The sequence below is a fragment of the Rutidosis leptorrhynchoides genome, chromosome 8 (genome assembly GCF_046630445.1).
Source record: "Rutidosis leptorrhynchoides isolate AG116_Rl617_1_P2 chromosome 8, CSIRO_AGI_Rlap_v1, whole genome shotgun sequence".
Lineage (NCBI taxonomy): Eukaryota > Viridiplantae > Streptophyta > Magnoliopsida > Asterales > Asteraceae > Rutidosis > Rutidosis leptorrhynchoides.
Genome location: NC_092340.1, coordinates 266,133,046 through 266,149,313, shown reverse-complemented (window position 1 = coordinate 266,149,313; position 16,268 = coordinate 266,133,046). Strand labels below are relative to the sequence as shown.

Below are 16,268 nucleotides of genomic sequence, written 5' to 3'. Positions count from 1 at the left end.
GGAACTGGAAAACGGATTGAGCAAAGTAGGAAGGAGGCTGTGGAAAAATTACAAAGACTGAACCTGACTTTAAAGGATCCAAATAATTCAGTATCTGCTGAAGTCATTAACGAATACCTTGCTCCTGACTCTAAACCCCTGCGGACAATATTCTTCATCATCCTCTGATATTAGAAATTTATATCATGTCTGAAGGAGGATCCCGGAATGATGGGGATATTCTTATATGCATATTGTTAATGTCGGTTACCAGGTGTTCACCATATGAATGATTATTTTTGTCTCTATGCATGGGACGTATATTTATGAGAACTGGAAATGAAATTCTTGTGGTCTATTAAAATGATGGAAATAAATGATTATGATAAACTAATGAACTCACCAACCTTTTGGTTGACACTTTAAAGCATGTTTATTCTCAGGTGTTAAAGAAATCTTCCGCTGTGCATTTGCTCATTTTAAAGATATTACTTGGAGTCTTTCATAGCATATTTCGAAGAACGTTGCATTCGAGTCATTGAGTTCATCAAAGATTATTATTAAATCAATTTATAGTTGGATAGTGGATATTATGAAATGGTATGCATGCCTGTCAATTTTCGATGTAAAGAAAGATTGTCTTTTAAAAACGAATGCAATGTTTGTAAAATGTATCATATAGAGGTCAAATACCTCGCAATGTAATCAACTATTGTGAATCGTTTATAATGTATATGAACGGGTCCTTTCATTCGGGTCATCTAAATCCGAGCTACGAATCACCCGTTACGTCTAAAACACGATTTTGATTGAATTAAAGTTTCAAGTGGGGTCATGGCTGATCATCACGACTTGTGGCCTGTTCTTGGTGTGTTCTTGAGTGTACCAAAATGTCGGGTGTTTTGATTAGGCGGAGATATATGTAAGGCTCGCCGAAAACCGACACCCGGAGCTCAAGATACGACCCGATGAACTTTTGATTTAAAATTTATGATTAACTATTAAACTTATGATAAAAATAATGGATTTCATTATCATTTAATTACTTATGATAAAAAAGGTAATTATTATTATTTAAGACTTATGATATATATTTATTATATCATTTAATTATTACTTATGATTTAATTAAAATTTTAATTAAACTTTTAATTAATAATACTTTTATTTTTAATGGAAAATACTTATGGTAAGTATTAAACTTATATTATGAGATTATTATAATGAGACTTATAATAAGGATTAAATAATTATTTAATTATTATAAGGCTTAGTTATTATTTAATTATAATTTAATTATTAAATACTTATGATTTAATAATTATAATTAGAAACTTATGATATGATTAATAATTCATTATTAATTAATAATACTTATGATATGATTTAAAATTTATTATTAATTAATAATACTTATATTATGACTAATATTTAATTAATTAATTAAATATTATGTTATATTAATTATATCATTTAAACTTATATTACCTTTAATAATTCATTTTAATTTAATTAAACTTATCTTATGACATAATTAGACATATTTAACTTTAATAAACGTTATAACTTACACTTTTAAAATTAACGTTGACTATGTTTGACCAAGGTTGACTTTTGAGTTGACTTTCGATTGACTTTGACTTTCAGTTGACTTTTGTTGACTTTCTAATTAAGGAAACTTTCCTAACTTAGAAACTTTTCAAAAATAGAAACTTTCCAAAAATAGAAACTTTCCAAAAATAGAAACTTTCCAAAAATGAAAACCTGCTAAAAATAGAAACTTTCTAAAAATAGAAAGTGTGTGTCCGTACGCTGTTTCGATCTAACCGATGCATGTTGAGTATTGTTCTATGTCTACTTGCAACATGTACAATAGCTATCATACTAAGACTTGACCTAAGTTAGTTATTTATATCGACCTGCTTTATTTATAGGTCAGCGTTGTGATCATTCCTGATCACTTTACTTCATTTGCTGTTCGCATGTTTGTGTGGTTACTTCGTTTGCTATTAAGGTGAGTTATAGTCCCATTTTTCTGTTTTAAATCTTTTGAGATGAGAATACATGCAATTTATTTTATATTTTTGGACACATGTGGAAGTTGGTTTAAATTATTCATTGTGAGTTGAACAAAAATATTCCCTAGTCTGGTAACTGTAATCACTGGTTTCTACTGGTGAACGCGAATCCTACGGATAGATCTATCGGGTTTGACAACCCCATTTCGAGCTAGTCGCGCTAGCAATTTATAATCGGAATGTTTAGTACTTCGTATTTAGTTGAAGATACACTTGTTCGGTGTATATTATTTATTGTGTTTGGCAAGGGTAAATAAATGGTTAAGTGGTTACCAGGTGGCTCACGGTAAATGGAATAATGTTTTTATATGTTTTCTAGCATATAATTTTGTGGTCCAAAAAGGAGTTTTTTTATGTTTTCAAACATAAATTTTTACGGTTTAAATTAAATATTGTTTGCAATATTAAACCTATAATTCACTCAACATTTTTGTTGACAGTTACTCGCATGTTTTATTCTCAGGTTCATGATTGATTGCTTCCGCTGTGCTTAGAGAGTCTGCATATTTATGATGGCAGCTTTTGTTAAACAATAACTTGCATTCTATTTTGATACATTTAATAGTGGATGCTGTTGACTTTGTTTTGGTCAACTTTTGGTTAAGTAATAATGTATGGTTTTTCTAAACTTACATATTTTGATAGGTTTCCTTTATAGGAAATCATTTTTAAATAAAGAATGCAAGGTTATTTATTAAATTCATATAGAGTTATGATCAAGCTGCGGGACCAAGATAACGATGGTCGTCAAGTGTACTTTGACGGGTCGTTAAATGTTGTTCCTCACGTCGTTACATGTCCTAGGTGACCGTAGGAGGCGAGTTCCTGTCGGAACTCTATGGCCACCGTGGCTGGGTCCCGGGTTTTTTTGGAGGATGACGTTTTTCGGGGGTGTGGGGTGTGTATACAGATGCTCCGTTGGTTAGGCCTTTGACGGTTGCTGACGGTTGCTGATTGTTGTTAGCGGTTGCTTGTGACGGCTGGCCATGGCGGCTACTACTGGCGGCTGTTGGTCAGGTCTAACGAGTTATTTGATGGTTATTGGCTATTTGGGTGGCGGTACGGCTGCTATAGGCAGCTACTGGTGGACCTTGGTTGCTGCTGGTGGTTGTCGGTGGTGGCTGGAGGCTACTATTATGGCTAATGATTGTTGGCAAGTGTTGGGGTCTGATTGGAGCCGAGGCTGTGTTGGTTTCAGAAAATTTCCGAAAATTTGGCGATTATGGACTTGATCTCTTTGTGGCCCGACTTTGCGGATGATTGTGGTTGGTTGTTACATGGTTGCTTCGTTCATTCCATTTATCCCGTCGTTTGTGTATGTTTAGGTGGGCATGATGTCGTTGCCGATGTTGCTGATTTTCTTGGCTTCGGAAAATTAGGTCTCGGGATTAGTGTTCTTGGGTTGCCTAGTGGGCGTGGCTATCATGCGATTCTCGATGCGTGTTGGAAGTGGAGTTTGGGTTTTGGGCCGGTTGTATGTATATGTATTTTTAGATCAGTGTGGTGGTGTTTGGGTATTGGTGTTTGTTTGTATGTCTCTAATGTGTTGGTTTCAATTCTATTGTACGAGTTTGTACGCAGTTCATCAGAATTGTACTAAAGTTGTAATTCCAGATCATTTGATCTTTATATATATATATATATATATATATATATATATATATATATATATATATATATATATATATATATATATATATATATATATATATATATATTTATTTGCCAAAAAAAAGTTGGTAGTTTGATACTTTTAAATTTAAATATTTATTATATTATCATTATTAATTATTAAATAAAATATATAAATTTTAGACTTGTAATCACTTACATCCATTAATTTGTTTGAAAATCAAGGGACCAATGAGAGCACGACATGTGACGCGAAAATCAAATGTGATTGGAAAAAAAAAATTCAAAAAAAAAATTTCGAAAATTTTTTTTGTCAAATTTTTTTTTTTTCGAAAATTTTTTTTCGAAAATTTTTTTCGAATTTTTTTTTACAATCACATGTGATTCTGCATGTCAATCACATGTGATTGTAAACCCAATCACATGTGATTATGTATGTCAAATCCAATCACATGTGATTGTATAATTCAATCACATGTGATTGTGCAGGTAAATCACATGTGATTGTAAAGAAAAATTCGAAACAAAAAATCGTAAAAAAAATTTCGAAAATTTTTTTAAAAAAAAAATTCGGGAAAAAAAAATTTTGAATTTTTTTTCTTTCAATCACATATAATTTTCGTGTCACATGTCACGCTCTCATTAATCCCTTGAATGTCAACTTAATTTATGAATTCAAACTAATATTTCTCATCAATTTTATTCAATAAATAGAGCAGTTTCTGTACGTATTACGGGAAAAAAATAAAAAAACGAAAAATATCGCGTAGTTTCTCGCCACTCAAATCTGTACACTTTTAACAGCTGGGGTAAGATACTACTAGTACTGATGCTTATGTTAGACGCTCATCGTTACACCGACCAACGGAATCACTTCCGGCAAGCCACCGGACCACATTATCCGACTACCCTCCGCCCTCTGCAATCTCTACCTCCTTACCTGTCTCAGGTCAGTTTTAGCATCGCACTTCATATTCAAAGTTTGCGTAAGTTGAGCAATACCAATATATCGTAATTCATGAGTCTATATAGAAATCAATTAAAGACGATGCAAACTTTATATCAATTATTAATATTAATTAATTACATGTCCACTGCAAAAACTATAAGCTTATTAATTGAACCATTTTTGGGGGATAAGAGGTTTTTGTCACTGCTTATACAGTATTACTTAGTATCACAACAACTAAATAATTTTAGGCCCCGTTTGGCTCAAGAGAATTGAGTTTGAATTTAGACACTCGTCGTGTCTAAATTCAATTTCAATTCTGCCGGAATCTCATTGGATTCCGTGAGCCAAACGGGGCCTTAATCAATCTATTGGATACTACATATATGCTTATCTTAAGACGAATATCTCTTAAAATTTACTAGCTTTGATGCTCTCATTTGAGTGGTTAGCTTTTGTGGGATCTAATAAAGTTCATATTTTGTTTAATGTGGAACACAGGGTGGGTATTATTAAAAAAAAAAAAAAGGGGTTTATGTGTGCTGAAAAAATGGAACAAAGTAAGAATCATTGCAGTAAGGAAGCCATAGCAGGTAGTGAGTTATGGACAAATGGACTATTATGTGCTTTTGAATATGTGAAAGGTCAAAGAAGATCAGTAGGGTCAAAGTCAAACGCTAAATCGTACTCAACCCATCAAGCGAACAATCATAACATGAGAAAGCAAGATGATGGTTACTCGTCGGACCCAACTTATCTAGAAAGCAGGGGAGATGATATTGGTCATGTTCACAAGGTATTAAAACTTGATGGAAGTCATTGGGTTCCGATTGGTTGGGATAGAATATCTGAACTTATTCAAACAGTGCGTATTAATGCTGACTGGACATCGCAACAGTTTGATTTTACGGATGATGATGATGACCGTACGATTGCAGATCTAGCCACTCCTTATTGGGAACAGCCAGCTGGACCTATTTGGTGGTGTCATGTTGCTGCAGAGCATCCGCATATTAGTACATGGCTTAATAATGCTTCATGGTTACATCCTGCAATTAGTATTGCTTTGAGAGATGAAAGCCGGTTAATAAGCGAGAGGATGAAACACCTTTTATATGAGGTACATTGATTAGATAATTATTTGTGTAGCCTACAATAGCAAACCCTTATATTGTTCTATAATTGAGACAGGTAAAGAGAAATAATTTAAATTAGTAGATGTGGCAATTTTGACCCGTTTTCTCATGAGTGTGTGCTTCGGGTAAAGCCACAAAATTTAGCTTATGGGTCAGCCCAAAGTGTATTTTTAATGCACTAAACCTTCTATATTGTTTTATTCAAGAACTTATACTTTCATTGAGTGAATATAATATTCTGTAATGAGGTCTGACCCATAGTTATTATTAAAAAGCTGAACTTTTTGATGAAAAGGTGTTTTGGACTCGACCCATACCAAAAAAATACCCATGTTATGAGTCACTTTATCTCTAATATGTCATTTGGGTAAAACCACAAAATTTAGCTTATGGAGTCAGCACGAAGTGTTCTTTTAATGCACTAAACCTTCTGAATCGTTTTATTCAAGAACTTATACTCTCATATTTGACCCGTAGTTATTTTTAAAAAACTGAACTTTTTGGATGAAACGGTGTTTTGGGCTCGACCCGTATAAAAAATACCCATGTTGAGCTGCCCATTATGCGCCTGTTATAGTTATTACAGTGCATCTTGTTTTGATTTTTACTGAAATATTGACTATGGTCAAACCTTGTTCAGGTCCCGGTCAGAGTTGCTGGAGGTCTGTTATTTGAATTGTTGGGTCAGTCAGTCGGTGACCCGAATGTAAAGGAGGATGATTATCCAGTTGTTATACGTTCTTGGCAAGCACACAATTTTCTAATAACTGCACTGCACCAGAAAGGGGATACGTCAAATTTAAATGTCTTGGGTGTAATAGAAGTTCAGGTTGCATTACAATCTTGTTCGTCATCATATAATTAATAAGTCTTCACATTTTTTATTTTTTTTAAAAACTTTTGAGATTGTATTCTATTCAGGAACTTCTTGCTTCTGGTGGTAACAATATTCCCCGGACAATACACGAGGTTATAGCACTTTTAGCCAGCAGACTTGCACGATGGGATGACAGGTCAGCTTATATACTCGTTTACGAACGGTGTGATTCTAATTTGTTTGTATTTTGTTTAGTGAATATATTCTTTTAACGTGCAGATTATATCGGAAGTATATATTTGGGGAAGCTGATGAAGTGGAACTGAAGTTTATTAACAGGTACTTAGTGTATTATGCGACCTTAAAATGTGAAGTTTGAAATAAGACTTACTATTAGTGATACTTAATGTTTAATTAGGAGAAACAATGAAGATTTGGACCTTTTCATTATGATTCTCAACCAAGAAATCAGAAGATTATCGCAACAGGTTTGTTATGATTTTATAGTAGTTCTAACTTTGCATGATAACTAAACTTTATGAAAAACAAGGAAGCTACATAAGACGTTGTGTCTTAAGACTATTTGTTCAATGCGTTTTCTTTTGATTTACATAAAGTCAACATACCATTTTTGGTCATGACCTTTTATTTTGCAGGTTATTCGAGTCAAATGGTCTCTGCATGCAAGGGAAGAGATAGTGTTTGAACTTCTTCAACATTTGAGGGGCAACACAACTAAAACGTTGCTCGATGGCATAAAAAAGAGTACACGAGAAATGCTTGAGGAGCAAGAAGCAGTTCGTGGTCGCATATTTACAGTTCAAGATGTCATGCAAAGTACAAAACGAGCATGGTTGCAGGTTTGTTTACTGCAAAAACTCATCATATTTCTTTTAAGAATAATGAGGTAAAGTTTTATACACCTACTTTATACATGTAAGAAAAAAAATACTAGGTAAAAAGTAAGTTGTAAAGCTGAAAGGTGAACAAAAAGTACAATGTAATAATGATATTTCTTAATCTGTGTGTTTATTGTGGGACAATAGATTTGGGACCGAAGGTGTATATTGTAAAACATTCAATTTAGCAATCTTGAAATGTAAATGGACACAAAATATGACATTTTCTTTTTGATATTTTTTTTAGGATAAAAGCACAAGAGTAACACATAATTTGACTGTTTTTGGAGGCGGTGGCCTTATTCTCTCCATCATCACCGGATTATTTGGGATCAATGTTGACGGAATACCGGGGTCCACAAATACGCCATATGCTTTTGGCCTATTTGCAGGCATCCTTTTCTTCACAGGAGCCATATTAATCGTAGTTGGTTTACTCTACTTTGGACTAAAAAAACCAGTCACTGAAGAACAGGTTGAAGTGCGGAAACTGGAACTGCAAGAGCTTGTGAACATGTTCCAACACGAAGCTGAGACTCATGCTCAGGTTCGTAAACAGGTTTCTAAGGTTTCTAAGAACAACCTGGCCGTAACATCTGGAGACCGATTCCTCAACGATGCAAACTATGTTGTAATCGATTAGAATATAGTTCAATAGAGAATCTGATAGTTTTATATCGAAAAATATATGTTAAAAACACAAGTCAAATGTGATTGATACTTTTAGTATGAGCTTCTTGTGTAGTTCACAAAAGAAATAAGTTGTTATAACCAAAGTTTGTATAGGTTATAGATCAAAAGGCTTTGATTTGACACTCTCCAGTGTCAAATTAGTTATGGAGTACATTTTAAAGTTATAGCTCTGTCTTATAGGTTTTGATAATAAGATTAAATTATGTATGCATTTTGCAGCATCGGTTTAATTCATTATATTTCATTATATAATTATTATTTCCAATTTCCAACTGGTCAACAGAGCGGCTAAGGGTCTGTTACCCCGGTTGAATAAAAGCATGTAAATCGTCTATGCTTGGCTCGCCTCTGCTTCCGACTCATTATTAAATAATTCATTAATTTTATTTTTGGTGTTACGGTTGAACACAACATGTGAGGTTAGGTTCTCACATGATAAGTTAAATTCATTGAATAATTTTTTTTATTTTTTTTTATTTTTTATTTATTTATTTTTTTATTTTATGAAATCTGGAAGCATATAAAAAGCACGTAAGATACGTGCGAGAGATACAAAATGTTATCATTGACTACTTTATGATTGATATATAAAAGAATGAAACGTACAATGATATGAGAAAACATAACTTTTATCTAATCTTTTTATCAGTAGTATAATTTTATGTATCTCGAAAGGGAGAGGTAAGAAGAAAAATTCTGTATTAAAAAAGTTGTAAAATTACGGAGTACTATTTAAATTGCTGTTTTTTTTATTTTTTTATTTTTTTTATTTTATGTTTTTAGAAATTAGAAATTCAATTTCATGTAATCCATTATAAGTTACTCCGTACTATTTAAATTGATTTCGGTACATATATAGAATGCGATTTAGGTTGTAGTAAGCTTGAGTATCTTTATAAAATTGATGTTTGTTTTTTAAGATTTTTTTGTATCTGCATAGAAGATGTTGTTTAAAGGTCTATATGTTAAATAGTGAAGATTGTTTGTTTTTCATGTTTGTAAAATAATTTAATCATGTATGCAACAGTTAGAAGTCTATTTCTACGTCTACGAGTTTGCATACAGAATAATGGATTTTTTCTATCTTATGTTTTCAGAAAAATTAGAATTTTGCAGTAAAAATGTGTGCAAACATAAAGCATAATAAGATTAAGATCTATACAATTAAAACAAACAACACTTTAGTGTTAGTAATTTGTAACATTAAAATACAATAATTTAAATATTTAATTTAAATTTAACAACTCCGTGATAAAATACTATATTGTCAATTTTCAATCATGTATTTATCATGGCAACTCTTAAATAATACAGTATATAAATAGATATTTGCGGTTTGGCTCAAGTTTTGGTTTAGCTAGCAGTGGTTTTGTTCGGCTTGTTAGTCTCTAGCTAAAGTGCTTATTTGATTGTATCTTGTTCGCTCTTTTATTCTTTTTTAGAAAAGAACTTGTTTATTATAGATTTGTTTTTTCTGAAATAAAATACATATACATATATACATATTAAAATTAAATTAAATTATATATTATATATTTATTAGTAAAATTTTAGAGTTGAGCACATGGGCCGATCATGCGAGTATAAGAAACCAAGGGGTATATATGTAATATGCAGATTCTCTTTATATCTCTTACTCATCTGTTTCGATGCACTCGTGCGCACATCTTCGTAACGAACTCTAGGGTTTACTTTTGTTCCTCCATCTAAATCAGGTTCGATTACTTCACTTCATCCTAATATTACCATTCAATCATGTATTTATCATGGCAATAATGCTTGTTCTTATTTCAATTGTTGGATATCGCAACTATAATTCGGTATTCGTATCAAAGCTAGGTACTTTGACTTTTTAATTAGGTTATGTATATAATCGCCAATTTATCCAATTTTTCCTCCTATGTTTTGAAATATAAATTTGTGAATTAGTTTTAATGAAGCACCAAAACTGAATTTATGTATAATTGATCTTGAATTTATGATGACCTAAAGCTTATGACTTGATTCTGTATATTGTTGCGTTTGTTGACACGTGCAGTAACTGATATCGGTATCGAAAATTATGGGTGAGAATGGAAGACGTCAGCGAAATAAGAGGGAAAGGGACCAGGATGGGGGCCATGATCGGGATCGGGATCGGGAAAATAATAACCAAAGAAGAAGAGGGACCGAAAGAGACAATAGGAACAATAATAGGGATAATGATGAGTTGGTTGTATATAGAATAATATGTCCGGATCGTTTCATTGGGAGTGTGATCGGGAAAAGCGGGAAGGTGATAAATGCAATAAGACAGGATACAAGGGCAATGGTTAAGATAGTGGACCCGTTTCCTGGATCCAAGAATAGGGTTATAACAATTTATTGTTATGTTAATGAGAGAGAGGATATTGAGCCTGATGACGAACTTGGTGATGTGGAGCCTGTTTGTTCGGCCCAGGATGCACTTTTGAGGGTGCATAATGCAATTGTAAATGTGGTGGGATCGGCTAGTGATCGTGATCGTGATTCTGATAGGAGGTCGAAAGATAAGGAAGAGTGTCAGATTTTGGTTCCTGCAAGTCAATCTGCTAATCTTATTGGGAAGGCTGGGGCAGTTATAAAGAAATTGAGAAGCAGGACAAGGGCAAACATTAAAGTTTCTCCGAAAGACGTTGGTGATCCTAATCATTCGTGTGCGATGGACTATGACAACTTTGTTCACGTTAGCCTTCACCCCTTTATTATTGTTCTTTTATTCTTTTATGTTGTTGTAAACCTGCACACACGGGAGCACATAATTGTGTAGAAAATTCAATCACTTTTGATAAATTATCGCTGGACCTTTTTTTTAATATTTTTTTTAATTTTTATTTTTTTTTTTGCTTCGGAGAGCATAATTTGCTACCATTTTTGCTAGAAGTAAATATAAATATTGCATAATTCATATATTCATATATTTATATTATAAATGGAAGGGAAAATTGTAAAAGATAGAATTAGTTTCAAGAATTACCGATTTTCATCTGCACAACCCAGCTTACTTTAAATTTTATTTCATCACTTTATTGAAGGAGACTTAATAAATGTACCCAATGAATTGTTTATTAATCTTATGTGGTTTTCATTACTTAATTTTATGGGCTTGTTCTTTGCCTTGCTAAAATATGATTTTACGCACACTTTGTTCATTGTTAAATATAGATAACCGGTGAACCAGAGTCAGTAAAAAGAGCACTATTTGCAGTCTCTACAATTATGTACAAGTTTCCTCCAAAGGAATCGGTTCCTCTTGCAACATCTGTTCCCGAAGCTCCTCCGAGCATCATTATACCTTCTGATGTACCGATCTACCCCGCTCCTGGGCTATACCCAGGTGTCGAACCGTATGTGCCTTCGAGATCTCATCATTCTGTTCAAGATCTTCATGGTTATGCAGATTCGGGGAACACGTGGCCAATTCACTCTTCTGCCCTCCCTGTGGTTTCCGGATTTCATGGTGCATCTTTGTCTGGGGAGTTAACTATTAGGATGTTGTGCCCGTTTAAGAATATTGGGCGTATTATTGGAAGGGGTGGGGCTTCTATTAGAAGTGTTAGAGAAGCTAGTGGAGCCCGTATTGATGTCGATGACACCAAACGTGATGAATGCATCATAACAATCTCAGCTACAGAGGTATATATTTTACACCCTTAAAGATCCATCAAGTATTCAAGTCACATTTTTTTCCATTTTTATAATGTGGCCATTTTTTACAGTCTTTGGATGATATACAATCTATGGCTGTGGAAGCAGTTCTTTTACTTCAAGGAAAGATAAATGAAGAAGACGAGGAAGATGTTTCCATACGACTCCTTGTCCCTTCTAAAGTTATTGGATGCATTATCGGTAAAAGTGGCTCGATTGTAAACGAAATTAGGAAAAGAACTAGAGCAGACATTCGCATATCAAAAGGTGATAAGCCTAAATGTGCAGATGCTAATGATGAACTTGTTGAGGTATACTTCAGTTTATCTCAAAACATTAATCATGTTAATCATTTTTGTAATTGTTTCTCCAAACATGTAGGTAATTGGAGAAGTTGGTAGTGTGAGGGATGCACTTGTTCAGATAGTTCTCCGTCTTCGAGACCATGTGTTGAAAGATATAGATAGCGGTCACCGACCATCTTCGGGAAATGATTCCGTGTATGTTGGTGCAAATCGTCTTCCTGTACCTTCAATCTTGCCAAGTGTTACATCAGTTGCTCCTCTCGGTTATGAGCATGGTTATGAGCATAGACGTGAAACTGAGCACAGACGTGAAACTGGGAGTGGTTTGGATTTGCATTCTTCAAGCTATGGATATGCCTCACGACCGGTATGCCACATTTTTAAAATTAACATAAAACTATACCTCATTTTGGTAGATTTTGTCATGCATGCTTAATGTATACTATTCTATTGTTTTAGGTGAGTGACAATGGATATGGATCTAGGCCATCATATTCTTCGAAGCACTATGAAAGGTGAGTACTTTGTTTCTCAATATATCAGCTGGTCTATCTTTAGCTTTTTGCTAACTTTTTGGTCAATTGTAATTTTGATGGTTGATATCAATCAGATTGCCTCCTACTGCTTCTGAAATGTTGATCCCTGGTCATGCAGTTGGTAAAGTAGTGGGTAAAGGTGGAGCTAATATTGACAATATCTGTAAGGTGATTTTCTTACCTATTTTTGCTTTCATGTGATTTTGTTAATGGTTGCAAATGGCGGACGTTGCAGCGGTTCGGTGACTAGCCCGTCACGTTTCGCCCGGAAACATCCAGTTAGTCGGTCAACGCATGTCAAGCTCGGGAAAAGTATAGTCAGAGTTGGTCAATGACGGTCAAAATTCAACTTTTTGTCTGGCTTTGTTCTACTAGTAAACGAAAATCTTAAGCCCATTTATAAATTAGCTGGGGAAAATACCGACTTACATAGTATCCCTTAAAGATAAATTAATAAATACACTATAATCATTGAAAACATTTTAAAAGGCCTATATATTATTTAATCTACACCATATCATCTTATTTTGAAATATTTACATAATATATATATTTAAAAGTCAACGTTGGTCAACATAAGTCAATGTCCGTCTCGACTCCGTCCCGACCGACTCGTTCTTTCAAGGTCCTGACTGACTCTTCTCCGTCTCCCGCCTTTTTCAACCTTGATTTTGTCCAGTTTTCTTTAAAATTAGATTGACCTTTTATTGTCTTAACAGATATCAGGAGCTTCTGTAGAAATATCTGACACTAAATCATCCCGAGGTGATTGTGTGGCTGTGATATCTGGTACATCTGAAGAAAAGCGTGCAGCTGAAAACTTGATTCAGGCTTTCATATTGGCCACTTAGTTACAATAAAGGTGAACGGTTCAAAGTTCTGATACTTCATCCTCTTTCAGATCTGTCGTGCCCATACGTCTTTTTTCAAAAGGATCTTTTCTTCACTGGATTTTTATAAGGTTCATCTTAGGCTCTATCCAGCGGCAATCGTGAAACTTCAATACGATCTTTTCTTACTCTTTTAATAACTCTTCTTTGGTACTGGGGATTCTGGCTTACTTAAGTATTATTTTATGCTCCGTGATGTTAACGCTCGTGCGGTTGTTTCTATTCTGTCACAGTTTAATCATGATACTTGGTGTCTCTATCTATCTATTGCTCTCTGCATCTTCTTTATAATCCTTTGTTGAAAAAATGCATTTCCAAATAGTTAGCTGCTCGATTTTTTATACCCTCTTGAAGGTATAGATGATCTTTAAGCAGAACGTTATGTACTGCGGATGTGGTAAAGTTAAATACTTTGTGACATGTAGTTTCTACATTCACTTCATTATAATTCGAAATTATCTTTTAACTAAATTTAAATCTTTCGGCATGTTGTTTTTAAAGGTGAACTAATCTATGTGCTTCTTATGAAATTAATAAGTTACACTCTCTCTATTATGGGTATAAACCTGGAGTTTTTTTTTTCTTGCATACGACTGGTTAACCGTATTTTCATATCGCCTCCTGTGCTAGCTTATTTCATCCACTATTTTTTAAAATCTCCCAAACGAACATTTAGGTTTCTTTAGAGAGAGCTTTTGAGATTTCTCATGTCATGTAGTTACAAATGCCCGGGGGATCTATAAAAATCGTATGGACTCGGTTCGCAGAGTAAAACATACACGAAATCAAGATGACGAGAGTTTATGTCGTATTGTATAGGAATGACCTATTCCACAGACACACTCGGAATATTATTCTATTGAGCAGGACGAAAATCCATACCTAAGGCTACGGGCCCCTGTCTCGTTAATCTCTGCCTCAAGCTCTTGTATGCATAGAAGTTATAGAAACATCTGGTTGTAATCAGACTCCACAACTCAAAAATAATTTCACTTGTCAGATCTTGTTTCTGCTTTTGTAAAGGCAGCCAAACCCCCTCCAGGCATGTGCTACTTGCTTTCCTGAAATGTTTAGTCTCTAAAAATGAGATATGGTACTCATCATTTTGAAGTACACTTTATGATCCTATCTTTCCATATGCCGTCACACACGCTATTTGGCTCACTTAGAAAGTCTTTAAAAATCATATATTGGACTTTAACTGTTACGCAAAGATGGAGAGGGGTTCCATTTTCTTAGGAGTTTGGAGCACACAGAAGTATAGGATAGATGTAGCCTTATGTACCATCAGTGTTATAACGTATGATAACTTACTTCTACTTGTAAAACGTGGCTAACAGTCATTGTTGGTTCTTAAAGTTCAGGTTTAAAAAACTGAACACTCTTTTATCAGACTAGTATGTGTGCGCATTATTAAGTGTTGCATTTTGGATGTTGACACCCTATTCATAATTTGGGTGTCAAAACTCTTTTTAATAATTCGACTTGCTGATATTCTTTGTGCCTTCTATACAATATTTTCCATCTAACTTCTATCCTTCGTACTTGTCCCAAACTCAGATAAGAGCTATAACTTCCATCTATCTATCTACATGTAATAACGACATGTAAATGGTGAATACAAGGCACACTCAATTTGCAGTGGAACATAATATGTGACAGTGAACAGTGATTTCATTGTTGACTGTTTTTCAATTCTTAAGTTCTTATATACCCTTGTTCTATCTTGTCTGAAGGCCATTGAATGACTCCCCACGTTCATGCGATTGGATTTGATTTTTCGTTGTTATCATTGAATGACTCGTATGACATCATCTTGTGTTCCTGCATTTATTTACATGGTAACATGATATGAGCCTGTGAAGATTTCTTGATGCATTAAAACATCAAAAATCATGAAAGCATTTAACATTTGAGATATTACTCTAGAATATCTCACTCCTTGTCAATGATCCCATTTAACCTCTAGGATTTCGCCAGTAGCGTATTCCATGATTTTACAATCCTTTTAAGGTTGCATATTTTTTTTTTTTTTTGCTGCATTAAGTTTCTTCATGATAAAAATGTTCATAGACACTAGCCTCTACTTTGTCACGGTTGAGGTATATTTTGGACTCATTTATGGGCACGGTTTTGGTAGCCGGTTCCAAGTTCTACAGGCAGCAAGTGGATCAGGTGTTTGAGAAGTCAGCAACCAACAATGATCAAGCAATTTTGCACAGTTTTTTATCAGAGCAGGATCCCTGATGGGGATCCTCGGGATCCCTGATGGGGATCGTCGAATAAAAAAAAATTGTTGTTTTTCTGGTGTGTGTTGGTGACTTGCAATATTGATCTGGTAAGGTAGTTGATTGCTTATACTTCTGTTTTATTGTAGTTGCTGTTCTTAAGCTACCAACTTTATGATTTAGTTGTGTTTATTAATGTTTTGTATGTATTTGCTGCTATCACTCATATGTTATCAGTGCAGTTGTTCTATAACTTGTTACAAACTGGTAATTGTAACTATACAATTACTGATGCAGTAGTTTGAAGTAATGCTACTTTAGATGCTTGCACAGAATGTAATTTCAATCTCCACACTTTGATGTAATGAGATGAATGGCCCCTTGTCTATATTTGTTGACGACTTGACGTCTTGTTTTTATTTTTTAATTTGTGTGTGTGTGCGTGTGACTAGTTTCTTGT

At 34.0% G+C, this 16,268-nt stretch overlaps 2 protein-coding genes across 3 annotated transcripts; both read left to right on the top strand.

Moving 5' to 3' along the window:
- The first annotated feature begins 4,448 nt into the window (after positions 1-4,448).
- Positions 4,449-8,371, top strand: LOC139862186 (uncharacterized). The gene is made up of 8 exons (XM_071850744.1): positions 4,449-4,638; positions 5,140-5,758; positions 6,415-6,603; positions 6,696-6,787; positions 6,871-6,930; positions 7,010-7,079; positions 7,248-7,451; positions 7,738-8,371. Exons 2-8 carry the CDS (start codon positions 5,174-5,176, stop codon positions 8,131-8,133), a joined length of 1,596 nt encoding a protein of 531 aa, XP_071706845.1. The 5' UTR covers positions 4,449-4,638; positions 5,140-5,173; the 3' UTR covers positions 8,134-8,371.
- Positions 8,372-9,832: 1,461 nt separating this feature from the next.
- Positions 9,833-16,036, top strand: LOC139863107 (KH domain-containing protein At4g18375-like). Of its 2 annotated transcripts, none has more exons than XM_071851750.1 (8): positions 9,833-9,898; positions 10,222-10,887; positions 11,367-11,837; positions 11,921-12,160; positions 12,231-12,521; positions 12,614-12,669; positions 12,765-12,858; positions 13,410-16,036. In XM_071851750.1, exons 2-8 carry the CDS (start codon positions 10,246-10,248, stop codon positions 13,539-13,541), a joined length of 1,926 nt encoding a protein of 641 aa, XP_071707851.1. In that variant the 5' UTR covers positions 9,833-9,898; positions 10,222-10,245; the 3' UTR covers positions 13,542-16,036. The 2 variants fall into 2 exon arrangements, with proteins under 2 accessions (XP_071707851.1, XP_071707852.1); XM_071851751.1 differs by having other exon boundaries at positions 12,809-12,858; positions 13,410-13,486.
- Positions 16,037-16,268: the final 232 nt, after the last annotated feature.

Coding starts and splice junctions, on each gene's coding strand:
- LOC139863107 (XM_071851750.1), top strand. CDS start 10,246: ATGGGTGAGAATGGAAGACGTCAGCGAAATAAGAGGGAAAGGGACCAG. Junction 10,888..11,366: donor ACTATGACAACTTTGTTCAC/GTTAGCCTTCAC, acceptor TGTTAAATATAG/ATAACCGGTGAACCAGAGTC. Junction 12,859..13,409: donor ATATTGACAATATCTGTAAG/GTGATTTTCTTA, acceptor TTGTCTTAACAG/ATATCAGGAGCTTCTGTAGA.
- LOC139862186 (XM_071850744.1), top strand. CDS start 5,174: ATGTGTGCTGAAAAAATGGAACAAAGTAAGAATCATTGCAGTAAGGAA. Junction 5,759..6,414: donor TGAAACACCTTTTATATGAG/GTACATTGATTA, acceptor AACCTTGTTCAG/GTCCCGGTCAGAGTTGCTGG. Junction 6,604..6,695: donor TGGGTGTAATAGAAGTTCAG/GTTGCATTACAA, acceptor TATTCTATTCAG/GAACTTCTTGCTTCTGGTGG.